Source organism: Siphateles boraxobius, unplaced genomic scaffold, assembly GCF_051911475.1.
Source record: "Siphateles boraxobius isolate OS27281-9 unplaced genomic scaffold, OSU_SipBor_1 43, whole genome shotgun sequence".
In the NCBI taxonomy this organism is placed as follows: domain Eukaryota; kingdom Metazoa; phylum Chordata; class Actinopteri; order Cypriniformes; family Leuciscidae; genus Siphateles; species Siphateles boraxobius.
In genome coordinates this window covers 56,983-74,898 of record NW_027509064.1, presented here as the reverse complement: position 1 = coordinate 74,898, position 17,916 = coordinate 56,983, and the positions used below count along the sequence as shown (strand labels likewise).

The 17,916-nt window shown below is 37.0% G+C and overlaps 2 protein-coding genes across 4 annotated transcripts in view; one reads left to right on the top strand and one right to left on the bottom strand.

Annotated features, from left to right (window-relative positions):
* Positions 1-15,157, top strand: part of LOC143708778 (ubiquitin-conjugating enzyme E2 E1) — a 58,828-nt gene extending 43,671 nt beyond the window's left edge. For both annotated transcript variants that reach the window (XM_077200094.1, XM_077200095.1), the window contains exons 5-6: positions 10,909-11,056; positions 14,708-15,157. In XM_077200094.1, coding sequence (XP_077056209.1) covers positions 10,909-11,056; positions 14,708-14,805 — 246 coding nt within the window. In that variant the 3' untranslated portion in view covers positions 14,806-15,157. The remainder of the gene's footprint in view (positions 1-10,908; positions 11,057-14,707) is intronic.
* nkiras1 (NFKB inhibitor interacting Ras-like 1) overlaps positions 1-17,916 on the bottom strand; it is a 375,749-nt gene that overhangs the window by 354,506 nt on the left and 3,327 nt on the right. The window contains exon 4 of one of the 2 annotated variants that reach the window (XR_013193650.1): positions 16,369-16,872. Coding sequence is in view for 1 of the 2 variants with exons in the window: in XM_077200096.1 (XP_077056211.1) it covers positions 16,630-16,872 (243 nt within the window). In the remaining variant the exon portion in view is untranslated. Of the gene's footprint in view, positions 1-15,487; positions 16,873-17,916 lie in introns of those variants that run through there. The other variant, XM_077200096.1, reaches the window with a different exon arrangement.

Sequence of the window (17,916 nt, the reverse complement as noted above, 5' to 3'; positions counted from 1 at the left end):
TAACCTGTAAACCTTTGCCAGAGTGCCGACGCACTGAAGCGTTTTTTTGTTGAAATAGTTCAAAGTTACTATCAGATTTAAAGTTATTACCTAACCTAACCCAAACTAGACATCATCAAAAAGTATCAACCTTAACCCACCCTATAAGACTCAAGTTTCAGTATTTGACCACTATTGTATTATGAGAAACTTATAGTGACAGTTATGTCTTAATTTGTGTCAGGAGTTATGTAATCAAAAAATGAGTCGATACCTTTAATATGAATTGAGCGTCAGCCGCTCTCATTCAGAAAAAAAATCTCCTGTGAGGTCGTCATGACAGCGCTTGACAAAACAACGTCCCTCAGGGCTTTTAGCTCAAAAATGTGCAGATTTGGAGAAATATTGATAGATTCTCATAGGTTTACGTCAGATTTATATAGACAGGAATAATATTTATTGAATTTATACCCAAATGGGCCGATGTAATCATTATGAGCGGTGGATACTCAGATGTACTGTGTTTTCAATCCATACTGGCAGCCTGAGGGCCTCCTGTGCACAGGCAGTCTATATGGAACACATGAAGAAGTGCCATAATCATGTGACATTCAGGAAGTCTCTGACTAAAACAAAGCTTCCAGAGATCACTGTAACATGCAGATAAAGACGTTTTGAAGACAATAAACATGATTGCAATGATATTTGATTTACCTGTGTTCTTCGAACCATGTCAGGTATTTTCATAATAATAGATTATATTCATAATGTAATGCTAATCGATATAGACTTTATCATTGTGCAGAATACTATAAAATAATATATTTTATGTCTGATTTTTTTTTTATCTGAAGCCAAATCAGATCACAGAAGGTTATTTAAAACACTTTACTTGCACTATAAAGTAAGTTTGGAGCACAAACATGGTTTTAATCTCATAAATTGTCGTGTATTGATGGTGTGCTAAGCTAACATGCTAGCTAGCCCTAGGTGCACCTGCCACCTAGCTGTTCTTTTTATGAATTTTTCTAAATCGGAATGCTTACTGAAATGTTTCTTTTTTTCAAGAAGGTCATTTGATACAGTTTCAAATGTGAAGTGAGAACTTTGAAAAAAGAAATTAGTGATTGAAACATCGTGAATAGCCAGTCGTTAGTAATTATAATGAAGACAAAAGAAAAACATATTTAGAGCCATAACCAGGCCGGAGAGGTGTGAATGTGTGCAGGGGAGACTGAGACTGAATGGGGCTCGTTTGCACCACAAAACAATATAGACAATAGACTGAATAGATGCTTAGAACACGACAATAAACATCAGTTTGCATTTCAGAGTCTAATCAAAATAAGGTCATATGACATGATCTTGAAAAACATTTTCCTAAATACAGAGTTTTAGACTTGTCATGTTCAGATTTTAAATATACAGTAACTTGGTCAGACGTGTGGCTTTAGTTGCAGTGTATTCATAGATTGATACAATGCCAACTTCAATTTTATTTTCTTGAAGATGTTTCCTGAAAAATACAATTCTAATAACTTTACAAAACTTTGAAGCTATTTCTAACAATTTTTTTCATTATGACAATAATTAATTCTACATTTACAATAAACTGCCAGGTGTCAGCTTTCAAATGAGATCATACTTGTGCTTTTAGTACAAAGGGTTCATGAACTATATCTGTTTTAGTTTGGGTATGCCATTTCTAGGGATTTTTCAAAAGTGGGGTTGCAGCTTAACATGTTAATGATGTGACAGACAACACATAAATTGACAGTTAATGCATTCAACATAACCTTTTATTATCAAATTGTGCATGAACAGAACCATATTTAGAAATTCAAATAGGACCGACAGCCATATTCAACTAAAAAGAGCTGGCAAGAATGTAAAAAAAACCCAAAACATCTTGTTACTTGCTTTTTAGTGTTCATCTGATTTTAATGTTTTTGATGTTGTGAAATAGATAATAGAGCTACTATACATATCAGACAGGAACTGAGGCCGTAAAGAGGAAGGAAGTGAGGGGGTGTGCGAATTTTGTTTTATTTAAGAAAAGCCTCTGGTTTAGGATTAAATGAGCTATCAGTTTGTCAATAAACAAAGTTAATAGTGACTAACTTACAGGGGTTGGACAAAAACACAAAAGCCATTTTAATTTAAGCCATTCCTCTTCCGGAACCGTTGCCAGGTCACTCTCATGCTGGTGGAGGAAAACGTTTTCTGACTTGCTCCTCCAAAATACTCCAAAGTGTCTAAAAAATATTTAGATTTGATAACTGGGCAGGCCATGGGAGATGTTTAACTTCACTTTCATGTTCATCAAACCATTCTGTCACAAGTCTTGCTGTGTATTGGTGCATTATCATGCTGATACTTGGCACACCCCTCAGACTACAAAGTTAGAACAATTGCACATGATCCTCCAGAATGGTTTGGTAGTCCATGGCAGTGCATCAAGCCACAGTAGAGAATGCCATGATATTGCAGCCCAAACCATCACCGTGCTTCACTAGATTCACTAGATTTAGAAATACTGTTCACTTCTATTACTAATGAATGGGAGAAACTGCAACGTGCAATATGGTGTAATACCTGGAATTATCCTGCCTTCTAAGTAAAAGAGCCAATCGCTGATAGGTAATGTCATTGCCATGGTCACTGGAGTTTCCATTAGAAGCTCTGTTTCCCATAGAAACCTGACACTCGAGCTTTGGACTGCACATGCGCATTGGCTGGTCTAGCCTGAAAAATACGCCTTTTAATGCTATTTGAGCATAAGAAACAATATTTTTGGGACAGTTCATGTCAGATTTTGTAGCTGATTTGAAATATGTTATTTAAACCAGGGTCCCCACGGATCCTTAAAAGGTCTTAAAAGGTCTTAAATTAGATTTTTAAAATTTAAGGTCATAAAAAGTCTTAATGTCTTATTTTTACTAATGAAAGTTCTTAAATTTTCAATGGCAATTTGGCTTGGACATGTCTAAATGTTTTCCAAATTAAAACTATCTTCTAAAACCATTAGCGTACTCTTTTATTTATTATTCGTTCTTTTTGGCTTTTACTTGTTCACGTCACATTTCGCGTCACATTTGTGCCAGCATTACGTCGGTCTCATGCAATCAGCAGGAGAGAAGGAGAAGAAAGGTGGTTAATTTCAGTTCATCTAAGTAGTGGTGTGCGTTGTGTATTGTCTATTGTGATATTGTAATCATCGTTTTACTATGCACGAGGCACTGCGAGCTTACATCGCATTTGTCTCTCATGCTTGCTTTCACTGCGTGATGTGTCAGTGCAGTTATAGGTATTTTTGGGAAATAAAAATTTTTGGAAAAGTTTTTGTCTCATATTTATATCTCATTATGTTATCATACATTATCACATCAGCAAGAGGGCTGTTTTCCCATGCAGAATAGCAAATGTGATATTTATTTTATATAACAGTTAAATCATGAACAATAAATGAACATTGTGAGTTACATAAAACAATATTGTCAATAGTTTAGTTTCCCTGTATTTCGGCGACGAGAATTTCAAAATGAAACCATAGCAGAGTCTCAATGCAACAGACAGCGATGATTTTTTTTTTGACTGAAATCTGCGTTTTGAACAAATCATTTTAACGATTCATTGAACAATTTTTCCTGAATGAATCAGCCGTTTGATCAAATCGGTTGAAGGAATGACTCACTAAGACAGTGACTTGCTGGCACCTACTGGTGGTTTTAGTTTAACATTTAAAGTACCCTTTAATTAAATTGTTACAATTAGAAATCAGTTCATAATTAAATATTGAATTAAAAAAACTATCTCATAGCTTTATTTATGCAATTGCAAATGGAGTGTAGGCTAAATATATTAATGCCAGTTCTGACATTAATGTAATGTCAGAACTGCTTTGTCACCTCTGCACTGCAAAGATGGATTTTGATTTAATGATTTAATTTAACTGGCAATAGTGGTATCGTGTTATTATACTAATATAATTTAAAGGTGCAATGTTTAAAAATTGAGTATATATTAACAGAAATGCAATATGACATCCATAACTATGTTTTCAGTGGTGTATAAAGAACTTACTTGAAAAACCATAATGTTTTTATCACCTTAGAATGAGACATTTATATCTAAATAACCGCGGGCACCCCCTTCTATGAAGGTCGACATATTGTGACGTCATGTTTCATCCGTAGCCGACAGCGAACCAACATCGCTACAGAGCGCGTTTCGTCACTACCTTGAAAGAGAAGCAGCAGAAAGCTAGAAGCTAGCCATAAACACCGTGAGTAATGACTTTTCCCTTGTCAGTGGTGTAAAATATGTAGTTGGATTGTTACATGTAACTTAGTTTCTTCTGCCCCGCTGTGTTATGGCTTTGCTATGTGGGGATAAATTTGCTGGTTACGTTTGTGAGACAGCGGATTAGTACTCTTGTCATTGACCATAAAACAGTATTTTACAGGAATCACCAACCCGTCGATCGCGGTCGACAAGTCGATCTTGGAAGCATTTTAAGTCGATCGCGAAGAGTTTTCAAAATCAGAGAAAAAAAGCCTATTGTGCAGGGGCGGCTGGCCAATAGAGGGCGCTAGGGCGACGCCCCCCCATGAGCCAGACCACAGACTTTATTATGAGCCACATGCATAAATAAATACATGTAAATACATAAATAAATAATATATACAAATTGTCAATATTTGTGTGTTTGAGATATTAAATGCACCCAGTATATGTCAAAAATATGATATAAATTCAAAATGTCTGTTTTTTCTACACGTCCCCTCCACCTCTGTGCACGTGATCAGCTCTGGGGCGCTGGAGAAATCGCCCCAGAAAGGTGGGTCTCTGGAGCAGTTTAGCCAATTGCTGATTTAAGATATAAATGTTTGACATAATCTGTAGCCAATCAGCGAGCACCAATCAGGTCAGCTATGGGCGATTCCTTTAGCGTCCCAAACTGCGCGCGCATCTCTATCAGACAGCAGCAACACTATTGGAGCTGTATGAGCTGTACACTAGAAAGGCCTGGCTAGCTGGATTCGGTCATGCTAATGCCTTGTTTTGGTGATTACTTTTTAAAACAACAGTGACAGATCCAGCATGGACAGTTACGGGAGAGAGGGAAGCAGCACCTGTCTGAGAAAGTAAACCGTTTGAGTTAAATTTCAAATGCAAATGGAAAGTTTGTGCAATTTGTTTGTTTTTGTGTAAGAATGCCTCAGCCTTGTAATATGGCATTAAATAATTACTGACTTCATCACAAAGCACTGGTATCATGCAGTTTGTGTTAAAATGTGTTTGGCTGGTTATTAATAATAATAATTATTGTTATTTGTATTTATATAGTGTCTTTCCAACACCCAAGGTCGCTTTACAAAGATATGTAAAGTAGGGCTGCAGCTATCGATTCTTTTTGTAATCGGATAGTTTTTTGTGTGTTTTTAAACAACTAAAACAAATAATGCATAACGAAAATGATGTGGCTGCAAAATGATCAAGCATTTGGCTTTTATTTCTCAAAAAACAAACAAAAAAAACTTATTCCAACTCCAACATTTGGCTCCAAAACTAGGCCTATTTATTGCAATTTTTACCAACTTAGTATAAGTGCCAACAATGTTCTATGCTCAATTACTTTGGTAGCCAATTAAAATGTCTTCCCCAAAAGTACGAGTGGATTTGGAGAAGCAGGCTGGGGAATTTCATTTTTTGTTGTTGTCTGTAACTATTTGGAAGACGTGACATACAAACAAGGTCTCGCAAAGACTGCAATACAAAATGTGTTCCTCCATCACGTCGCGGTGTATACAGTGAATGCATGCTGAAATTATTGTTGCGTGGCTACATGAAAGTTTAAGCATATGTGATGCCTTGCCGCAATTGATCTGACTGGCGCGTGAGAGAGACGAGGGTGCGTGTGTGTGTGTGTGTGTGTGTGTGTGTAAGTGAAGGGGTTCACACACCGAACGCAACTTTAATTATTTGCGCGAGTAGATTACATACAAAGTCAGTGCAAAGACGCGAATAGACGCATCATTCGCGCTGGGCGTCCCGAATGACGCGAACGTCTTCCGCGCAAGTTGAAAATTTTTAACTCGAGCGAATGTTTAAGCGTCTAACTAGACGCGTATTTGACACTCTATTCGCGTTCGGTGTGAACAGACTGTTGTGAACTTTTTCCTTCTCTAGTGTAGAAAAGATAGAGTTGCAGACCAGGAGATTGTTGAGGTATAAGTTCTTTATTTCGTCGCTGTAGTCATCTCAATCAAATCTAACTAAGGCAGTATACATTTAGTTCATATACCCTTTCAAGGGGGTTGGATTAATTTCATAGAGGAGGGGACTCTTGAACAAAACATGTAAAGGAAAGTACATGATTCAGCTGGTTACCTGATTTAATCAGGTAACAGTGTAACTCAGAGCCTTGAGATGCTAATCCAATCAGCCTGATTAGATCAACAAAAGGCCCAGCTGACCTTTGAGATGTGACAAGAGGTTAATGTCCAAAACCTTGATTGCCTCAAAAATGGAAAACGGTGTGTGCACTTTCTCAGTTTTAATACTGTTGAACCTAAATTAAAACATTTAAATAAATTTGTAATCCTACAAGACCATTAGGTTATGTTTCAGTGATGCTTGGTGAGAGCATGGAGTGGATGTTTTCGGTTAAGATTCTGAATCATTGAAGTCGTACTGTTGTGGTATGCCAGGTCTACTTCGCAGTAGACACATTGCACCTTGTTCTCTTCCTTTTTAAGTATGTAATGATCCCAAACTTTAGACATTCTCTGCCGTTTATGGACATCTTTACTCTCCGCCATCGTGCCCAATAAATTCAAAATGTATCACGCGCTATAGTATAGATCCGCGTATAGTGAATTACATTTTACATAGGAATTTAACGAGGCTTCGAGGCAGAGTTGTTGCCTCGAGGAATTTTTGTAATCGAGTAACTCGAGGAATCGTTTCAGCCCTAATGTAAAGGCAGTGGTTCTCAAACTGTTGTACGTAACGTTACGTACGTGAGGTGACACAAGGGGGTACGGGAACAAAATGCTGAATTTTGCCGTTCATTTAAGTCGACCTCACCTTAAAATAAGATTTAAACTGAGCATATTTTTCTATCAGGTAAAATTCTGTAAATACATGACATCCTCGTGCAGATTTCTGCCTTGGCAAATCGCACTATACTACCGTTCTAGACAATGTACCTTTGTAAAATAAGAGATTTAGCACTTACTAGCATGCACAAAAAATATAGACGCAGGCTGTGCATGGAGATCGATATAAGATTCAAACTCTCTTCAATACAGACGCATTCCCTGTGTGAGTTCCTGTGTTTAATGTTGATCGCATTATATGAAGGTCCACACGATTGCAAATGTGACATTGATTTTATACAACAGTTCAACAAAAGAAATAATATTAAGTGATGTTCATTTAGGCTACACCGCAGTTTTCAGTATTTTTTACAACAAAATAATAGCTCCAACAAAAGCCACAGCAGAACTGCAGCACACAGCAGTGTTTGTGAACAAATCTGAATTTTGAACGAATCATTAGAGTCAATGATTCAATTATTAATTCATAAATACATCCACTTGCTCGGTTACTGAATGAATGACTCGATGACTCACCACCTATTGGCAGTTTTAATTTAACATTTAAAAGCATCACTTTGTTTTTACCATCATTGCGCATTTCTCTATTGATTTTTTTTATTTAAATTGATTTAAGGGGGCAAATATAGTCCCTTACTGAAAAAGGTGTGACTGAAGAGTGGGGGTACGAAGTAAGATGTTAAAAGCCTCATGGGGTACAACTATAAAAAGATTGAGAACCACTGGGACTGGGTTAAGGAATAGAACAATCAACACCAAAGCACAATACACATACCAAGGGCAGAAAGTAGGCCTAATATACAGAGGTCACTTACAATGTTAGGTTAAAGATACAAACAAAGAGGGATTCAAACAAATGGCATATCAGTAACAATGTTTAATTTACAGACTTTGAGCTGAAGAGTAATATACAGAATCAGATCCAATATGTGTTTTTGAAGGAGAGAAGAGTGGATGTTGGACGGATGTCTTGAGGAAGAGCATTCCACAACCTCGAAGCCACTACACTAAAAGACTCCCATGTTACCGACAGAATATGACACAGCCCCACCTCAGATATTTTTCACCAGCCGCCACTGCTATTGTGTGTAGTAAATGGTGACTAGGGGATGCGGAGGCGCACGCGCTGTTACAATCATGCCATTTTTGCTGCGCGTACCTTTGGGCTCATGTGGACGCGTCGAGTTTAAACAAGGCTTTACGCTTTAACCAGCTCAGCCACAGTTACAGCTCATATTAGCCAGCTAAACTTTTACTACCCTGTTAGAAAAAATATACTGTATAGTTGCATAGTTTCATGTGGTTCTTCTCCCTCGCTGTATTATGGGTTTGCTATGTGGGGGGAAATGTGCTGGTTACGTTTGTGAGACAATCAGCTGATTACTATTATTATATTATATATTAAGACCATTGATCCTCACCTGACTATGGCTTTGTAAACTTTATCCATGATGTGGTTTATAATGGACTGTGGTACAGAAACAGTGATAATGTTACACACTCTTGGCTTACCCTGGCTATTCTCTGCTGTCTCAGACGACGATATGTTTGTCCAGTTTTAGCCACCGTAGCTTCTTCGAAAGGGTGGGGTGAGCAGTGGGCTGAGCCATTAGTGCAACTCGCAGCCGAACCACTAGATGTCGCTAAAAATCACACACTGCACCTTTAATTTGAATGCTAGAATTTGACATAAAAGGTGATGCATACCTCTTAAGTAAAAAAAAAAAAAAAGTCCATATATAGGTGAAAACGCCCCTGGAAATCAATTTAAGGATGCAAATATTGCCTGTTAATAAAAAATAATAATTTCTGTCACTGCTGTGAACTAACCACTGCATAGAATATGAAAAATATGAATATCTTTGTGAGTCAGCTGTCAACAACAGGCCTAAACCAGTCATGGTACCAGTACACAAACACAATCAGTAAAATATCATCTAATTATTATCAACAAAACTTTGAAAATATCGAGACAATATTGCGCTGCCTTAATATAAGGTATTAATTTTGATTTCTTCGGGTCTTAAAAAGTTCTTAAAAAGCCTTAAAGGAGCCGTATGTAAGATTTTGGCCAAAACTGGTACTGCAATCACTTTCAAATTACTGTAGAGCTGTGTATCCCCTTTCCCTCCTCCCTGACTCGAGGTTGCCAGATAGGCTGCAGGATCCAGCAGGAACGTAGGCTGCTACAAGACACTTTTTCTGTTAATTACGTTTATGCTTCAAATGAGAGATGTTTTGCAAATTAATTATATATGGCAAAAATGTACTAATGGCGATTAGCCAAATATAATCGTAAAGATGTACGCTTGTATGTGACAGTACATTGTTAGATCAGTAGCTAGTCTAACCTGTAACAGTAGGTATCTGTCACTACTAACTAACGTAAGTACAAGCACAAGCCTCTGTCACTGTGTGTAACCGATATCAAAGATACAGCTATTCATTTAGCTGACGCTATAAGTGAAAGCGACCAGCTGTATTTTTTAACTTACCCTGCAGTACACGTCCATAACGCTAAAATATGTGAAATGAAAGATTACATGTCATTCTATTATTTTTGGCTGTAGAACTTGCATGACAAACAATTTTTGGCATGCTAATGTTGTTTTCCTCAGCATCTCAGCATAATAACAGAGAAACGGGCTCTGATAATGCATTGCTAATGTTAGCAGTGACGACTCGCCGTTTTTATTACACAAACAATTCCTTACCTTTTCAATTCGATGACCCACCTCCTCCATATGAACTAACGTAACCTTACTTTGCACGAACATGCATAACTTTGTTCGACTGTCATGAATATTTGAAATGTCCATTTACATCAAGTACAAGTTAGCCAAACATAGATGAATCTTAGTTACCTGTCCAGAAATTCTTCTCCGTTTTCAGCCGTCTCCATCTTTCAAAGGCATCTCCTATACAGATCCTTGTTTTATGTCGGACTGTCACGAAGTATTTCGGATTCATAATGAGTTTTTTTTTGGTTTCGCAACGTTAGACATATTTTTTTCCGATTCCGACACGTTTGTAGCTGCAGCTGTGGTAACTAGAGCAGAGCTGGCAACCCGGATGCCGCAACACTACTGACTTCGTGATTGGTAGATAGGTGGAGAGTGGCGCATCAGACCAAAACACAACATGACAACATCAACATCAGTTGAGGGCTGCAACTTCACTTTTTAAATGACAATATCCTGGACAGACTACTGTTGTCAGTGATATAAGTATTTGAAATGAACATGATTTATTAATGTCTAGTGACATATCAGGGCCATTTTATGATTAATTGAAATTAATTTCTTACACCTCCTTTAAATTTGACTTTAAAAAGTGTGCAGATATCCTGTTAATGCGAGTTCAACAAGCATTTTTTGAGATTTTAGGATTCCCCCATTTAAACAGAGGACTTGGTCTTGGATTCCGAAATAGCTGTCCGGAGGTGTTGGAAATATGGCCAGACAATAGTGAACAGACTTTCCATGAAAGGGACTTTGCTGTAACTCTTACGAATGTGCAAGACATTATCCAACCCCTGTACATTTCACTGCAAATACTATCTTAGTATCTCTACATTAATGAATGGTTCTCCCAAAAATTCATTTACTCACCCTCATATCATTCCAAACCCATTAGATTCTCATTCATTCATTCACACAAAAATTAGGATATAATACACTTTGACACTATAGAAAGTTCATAAAGAGATCATTAAAGAAATCTAAATGAATCAAGCAATTAAAGTTATTTGAGTCATTTATTAAATGGATTTCTTAACGAATCTTGTCCTATTCTGATCTCTCAGGTGACGTTTCGCACAAGAATCTATCACTGCAACATCAACAGTCAGGGTGTGATCTGTCTGGACATCCTGAAGGACAACTGGAGCCCAGCACTCACCGTCTCCAAAGTGCTGCTGTCCATCTGTTCTCTACTCACAGACTGTAACCCTGGTAAGATACACAACCATGTGAAACACTTCTAACTTGTCTAACAAGAAGTGGTTGGAAAGAGCTGATTTGCTGGTCATGGGCTGAAGCTCCAGTGTTTGTCAGTATGTTGGAGTTCCACCTGTTTGACCTAGACTAAAGAAAAGGCAGTTACAGGTGTGGGCATATATGCAGTTGCTTAATGCTCATGTATAAAACTGCATACACATTTTCAGTTCATCTCATGTCTGAGCTCTCTGTGCATTTCATCTTTACCTTATGAATAAAAAGTAGAGATGCACAGGTCGACCGGTTTTATGCAATTAGGGATGAACCAAAATGTAAATTGGAATGAAAACAAAAATGCTGGAAGCACTTGGCCAAAAATCCGAAAACGAAAATGCGTTTTAAAATCTTAAATTAGCTTTTTTTAATTTCTTTTTTTTATAACTTTAGACTTTTTAAAAATCAATAATTTTAATACTGATTTTAAAATTATCAATAACAATATATTATTCTTTATTCAGTTCTATGCAACAGAATCAGATTTAAAGGCCGTGTTGCAGGGTTAATTTTTCAACGAATTTGTGCAATTTGCTTGTTGGTAATAAAATACAACGGATAACATTTTAAATGTTTATGTTGTTGGGTATCTCAAAACGGAATATAATACGAAAAAGTAGGTACTATCTTACAGCGGTTTGCAACGATTGTCCTTTCCCCCACAATGCATTGCATTACGTCACCTTGGGGAGAGAATTTACCAAAGCCCGCCTTGAGAGCATTGAGAGTGACTAGAGAGACGAGTAGTAGACGAGAGTATTCAGATAGCGCAGATTATAGATAAATAGATAAATACATAGATATACGTAGATAGACTAGATAGACAGATAGATCGATATAGATAGATAGGCTAGTATATGCGGCAACTGCACATCCAATGGCGCGGGCGCCTCTGACATGCGACCAACTCTACGTTGTCAATCTACATACTATATATTTCTATCTATTTATCTATCTAGCTGATAGCTATCTATGCTAACGTTATGCTATCTGGCTGTCTGCCTATCTCTCTCTATACCTCCCACACAAGCACCTACCAAACCCACCGACAGACACGCGGCGGCTACGTTTGCAACAACATTTTCACTGGACGAAGAGATAAACGCTTAGAAACGCCCATATAGCTAGCATGATGCCTTCTATTTCTAGATGACAAAGACAAAGTTTACCAGTACTACGACACTATGACAAAGGTTACCGGTACTTATCTGAACTAACGTCATGATCACTGCCACTTGATAAAAAGACAGATTTTTCACTCGGTGCTATTCAATGACAGTAAAAAAAAATATGTGTCGTTATTGTGCACTGCTGCTCGTAGACTAGCTCCAGTGCTCATTGCTGCGTTGCTAAATGATAGCAACTCACCAGGACACTTCACCAACTCTCCACTCATTCTCCTCGGACCATGCATTTAATTGGCTTTGACGGCCATCAGTTCTTGGCAATTCCTCATTTGCCCTCTCACGTCTGGCAGGTTCGAAATTATACGGCTGCGGGCCATCATACATGTTGGCTCTTGCCACCTCTTCCTCATCCCAGTCAGTCGCCATAGTTCTAATACTAGGCTGAGGCTACCTTTCCTCCACTTCTCCCCAACATGACGTAATCACCGAATTGCGTAAAAAAAACCCTGTTAATACCAAAAATGTAAAAAACTGGTCTTTAAGACCATTTTTGAGACATTTTAAAAATGATATAGGCTACATATCTTGAGTGATTTATGTACCCATTAATCAACAGTGGTGGTTAACCTGCAACATGGGCTTTAACAGATATAGTTTTTTGACCAATTATCGAAATAATGAATGAGTAACTGAGCTCTGCACGTGCATAGAGGGGAATATTGAATGGATCTTCACACCACACAGTGATAACTGCTAAAACGAGAGTGAAACCTGAGCACTGAACACCGTGGGGTGGGGTGGGGTGCGGCAGGGCAGGATGGCATACATTTTTGCCCGTTTTCCTCTTTCAGCCAGAAACCGAAAATCCCATTTTGCAATAATTTTCGGCAGCCGAAATTTCGTTTCATCCCTATTCGCAATGACCGAAATATTGGAAGAAAAATATAAATATTGTATAATGTGATTGTATAATTGTATAATATAAATGTGTTTATATTAATGTGTATCTAAAGGGAACTCTTACGCCTGTTTCACACATACTCCGTGTTCGGGTGCGTGTTGCGGTGCCTATGCGGCGCAGGAGCAGCACGCGCTACTGTGCTTTCACATATGCTGCGTTTGCAGCACGCAACTGATCTACGGCTGTACCACAAACACAACATTTATTCTCCATTTATTTTTCAAATCAATATTTTTATTAGCGACTTTTATAAAATATAAAAAACTTCAGCATTGCGATTCTATTTGTACACATAGTTATAGGTCTACACTCTTTCACAAACTCAATACACTTAAAAAAAACATTATTCAATGCATCTATATAGATTTATATTTTAAGTTGCTCAAGCAAGTGGCAAAACATTTAAACATGTAGGCCTACTTATGTTAACATCGCCAACATTTTAAATTAAAACATACAATTGACAAAAACAGCTCTCTCATACCTTTTCTTTTGCATTTAAATCTTTTTTACAAGAAATATTGTTGGTCACAAATAACTTGTTTTTCCATTGTCACATTGTTGAGGTACTGTGTAGTTTTCCTTGCTTTAATTACCCCAGGCTTAAAGTTAAAAAGAAAATGACTGTGAAAAACAGTATAATTTAATTAAATGCATTTATGGTGAGATTACTACATTTTCATGTCAATCCGTGTTCATTCTGACCACGAACCATGCGCTGTCACTTTAAGTCAGCGCGTGCAGCACAGCAGAAATAGACTCGATGCGGAAAACGATCTCTGCACTGCTGTATACAGACCGCACCTGGAACGCATCGCTGGACCGCATCTGCGTGCAGTGTGAAAGCTCTAACCTGTTAACATGGGTAGGGGAAAAAATACGTACCACAGACGCACTGCAAACGGAGTATGTGTGAAACAGACGTTGCTCCCGTATATTGGGTATAACAATTTTGTATATCCCGTATAAAAATTAAAATTTTTACCCTTTCAAATAAGATTCAAAATTTGTTTAAGATTTCAAAAGCATATTCCGTAGTTGTGCTTGGAGTCAATTCTTTTATTTGTGATAACAAATTGTACAGACATAATTTTTAGCCAGGCTGTCATACAAAGAAATGAACGCATGCAAAAACGAGAGAATCAACTAAATTTTAATAATTGTTTGCCTTTTTTTGCCCAATAATTGTCCAATAAATATCTTAACCAAGTTTTGTGTTTTGTTCTTCCCTTAAATTTAAAATATTTAAACAATACAAATATTTTCCTCATATTTTGATGGTTTAATCGAACATGTGGGGTCATTAAAAACAAAAACCCACCTGACATCACTTTTGACCACTAATGTAGTTGCTGCCTGTGAGGTGTTCAAAGGACTTCAGTTCAGTCGCTTGAGGTTACCTTTTGAATTTAGATACTACCTTAGAAATCTGCCTATATAGATTGTAGCTATAGCTCACTATGTTTTGAAACTAAGCTAATGATTGTTTTTAACCTGAAGAAAAATGTGACTTTTCTTCTACAGCTGATCCTCTGGTAGGAAGCATCGCCACGCAGTACACAACCAACAGACCAGAGCACGACAGGATAGCCAAACAGTGGACCAAACGCTACGCCACATAATTTCCTCCGACTGCAGAGCAATGCCTGTCAGACATATGTGGGGTGGGGGAGGAATGGGGATCCATAGGGTAGAGATACAGGGTGGATTTTATGATGGAATTTAAATTCCCATTTCAATTATTTCGTCTTTCCCAGCTTTTTTTTGTTGTGTTTGTTTCCCTTGGCTCAAGTAGCATCATGATTTGACAAAAATGGATCTTAATGTGTGTTTTCTTTGCCGCCTTGTTGTAAATTGATCTTTTTTGGAGCTTTGTCATTCTTGTCAAATGAAGTCACAGCATGAGCCTATAGCAAGATTGTTCCATGTATGTATTTTCCCCACCAATATTAAAGTTGAAGTTGGTGTACACTGTCCTGCAGTATCTTTCATGCCAACAACAATGCAATAATTCGGGTGGAAACACTGATTTTATATATTTTAGTACAGGGGGAACGTCACAAAGCCTGCCAAGAACATCTCTAGAGCATGTTTCACTCCAAAATCAAAGGAATATATATATATATATATTCCTTTGATTTTGGAGTGAAACATATATGTGAAACTAAATGTGTGTGTGTGTGTGTGTGTGTGTGTTCTCATTGTATTACAGTATTTCACGAGCTTACAGGCTGCTATTAAAGCAACTTTATTGATGTGCCTTTTTTTTTAATTCACTGAAATGCAGCGGCAAGGAGAAAAAAAGCAAGTCAATAAATATTTATTTTGTTGAATCTCAACATTACATATTGCATAAGTGAAGTATTTTTAAAATATCAGTTATATAAATTAGAACATGTGCTTAGACAGATATTTCAAATTTTTTTTGTATTTTAATTACCACTACCTGCTATAGCAGGGAACTTCATAACACATTATTTTTGCTTTTTAAATCGATAGAATACTCAAACAGCCTACACAACGTCGCTTTGGGATTTTAAAGCTAAGATTATAGTTAGATTTGGAAATAATACTGGAATATATCATACTATGACTTTAATATACAACATAATGTTACATATTTTTATTAACTCATTTTAAAGCACTTAATGGCTGAATGAAGTTCAAGTTCACATCTGAAGGACATGGAAGGAGCAGTGAAACGGTCCATTTTTTTATACCATGCAATTATACCATTTTGCATAAATGCAACTGTTGATTCTCATGTCCAGGACCCCCCGCCATCCCCCCACCATGTTTTATGAGTTAATGAGAAATTATTGAGAATTACAAAACCTCAATACTAAAAAATTGCATTAACGAGAATTATTTAGTGTTATTATTATCATTAACACTTAATATAAACTAACAATAAGCAATACATTTGTTACAGTGCTTATTAATCTTTGTTACCATTAATTATTACAAATACAACTGTTTATTGTTAGCTCATCTTAGCTCAGGTTATTAATGTTAACAGATGCAACTTTTGATTTTAATCATAAATGCTGAGATTAACATCAACTAAGATTAATAAATGCTTTAGAAAAACTTTTCATGGTTATTTCATAACTGATGTAGTTAATTCATTTTAACAAACATTATTGTAAAGTGTAACCAAAAAAATCTTAATGGTCCAAAAAAACTTCAGCTTTCGTGATTGACTAAAGTAAGCGAAGCACATTAACACAGCAGTTCGCTATGGAGTGCACTGCATCTATGTTCTACCTTTTTCCCATCACTGAGCACAAACATAAACTAAAAAATTAATTTAAAACATTTATTTGTGTGTAAATAGATCTAGTCCAAGCTAAGCTCTTTCCCTAGAAGCCCTTAAACATCTTAAGTACCCTGAACAAAGAATATACAACCAAATATAGTGCTGAAACCGTGGTAGTGTGCGGTGTTCAGATGTCGTTGGAGGGGGTTCCCTTGCTCTTGCGTCCGGGCAGAGGGAAGGCAGACTTGCTCTGTGGCTGTGTGAGGCGGCTGGTGAGGCTGGTGAAGGGTTCGATTAATGAGCTTCTTTCTGTCACGGTCACCTCCCAAAGTTTGACCTTCTCCCCACGTGCCCACTGCTGGGCCGCATCCTGATCCACCTGTCGACGCTCACGCAGGTCAGACTTGTTCCCCAACACGATCACCATCACCTGCACAAGCAAATACAGTCAATGTGAGAACATCTTCACAGCTTACACCAGATCAGAGCACATTATCATGGGTGTAGGATGGGATGAAATGAGATTGCCCAGGTCCTATTTTACTCCAAAATCAAAAGAATTGTTTTGGGACATTATTTTCATGGAAATCATTACCACACTAAAAGAAATATATCTTTCTTATTACTGGAATATTTTTGTAATTCTCAAGTTTTTCAAATGTTTTCTTTGATTTTCATTACTGTAATCCAATTTAAATCAGCTTGAAGTAAATAAAATAATGATGTATAAAGAAATTATATATATATATATATATATATAACTGTGAAAGTCTTAGGCACGTTATTATTTTACAACGGTTAAATACGGTTATTTATATTTTTTGCTGTAGTGTCAGTAGGAAATATCATTTTACATTTCCAAACATTCCTTTATCCATTAATTGTAATGATCCAGTGAGATTTTTGTATGTCCAAGGAGTCTGACAACCAGTATGCTCAACATGGAGATCTGATCTCACCGTCATCGAGTCTGTCTGTGATTACATGAAGAAACAGAAGAAACTGAGACAGAAGGAATCCAGAAGAACTGCAGCAACATCTCCAAGACACTTTAAGAACCCTACCTGAAAAGCTGTGAAAAGTTTAAGGCACTTGTGTAAAAATGCTGTAAAGGGAGAATGCTTTCAAAAATAATGTCAAAAATAGATTTTATGTATCAATTAATTTCTATTAACTAAATCAAATCAATATTTGGTTTGACCAACCTTTGCTTTAAAACAGCTTTTGTCCAGGTACACTTGCACATAGTTTTTCAGGTAGCTTTGAAGGTAGGTTTCTTCAAGCGTCTTGGAGACGTTGCCACAGTACTTCTGGACAGTCTAATAAAATATTACTAATTAGTAATAAAAATAGTTTTTTCCCAGACAGACTCGATGATGGTGAGTGAGATCAGATCTCCATGTGGAGCATACTGGCTGTTGGAAGACATTAGAATATATATAATTTAATATTTGTATTAAGCGATTGATCAAAA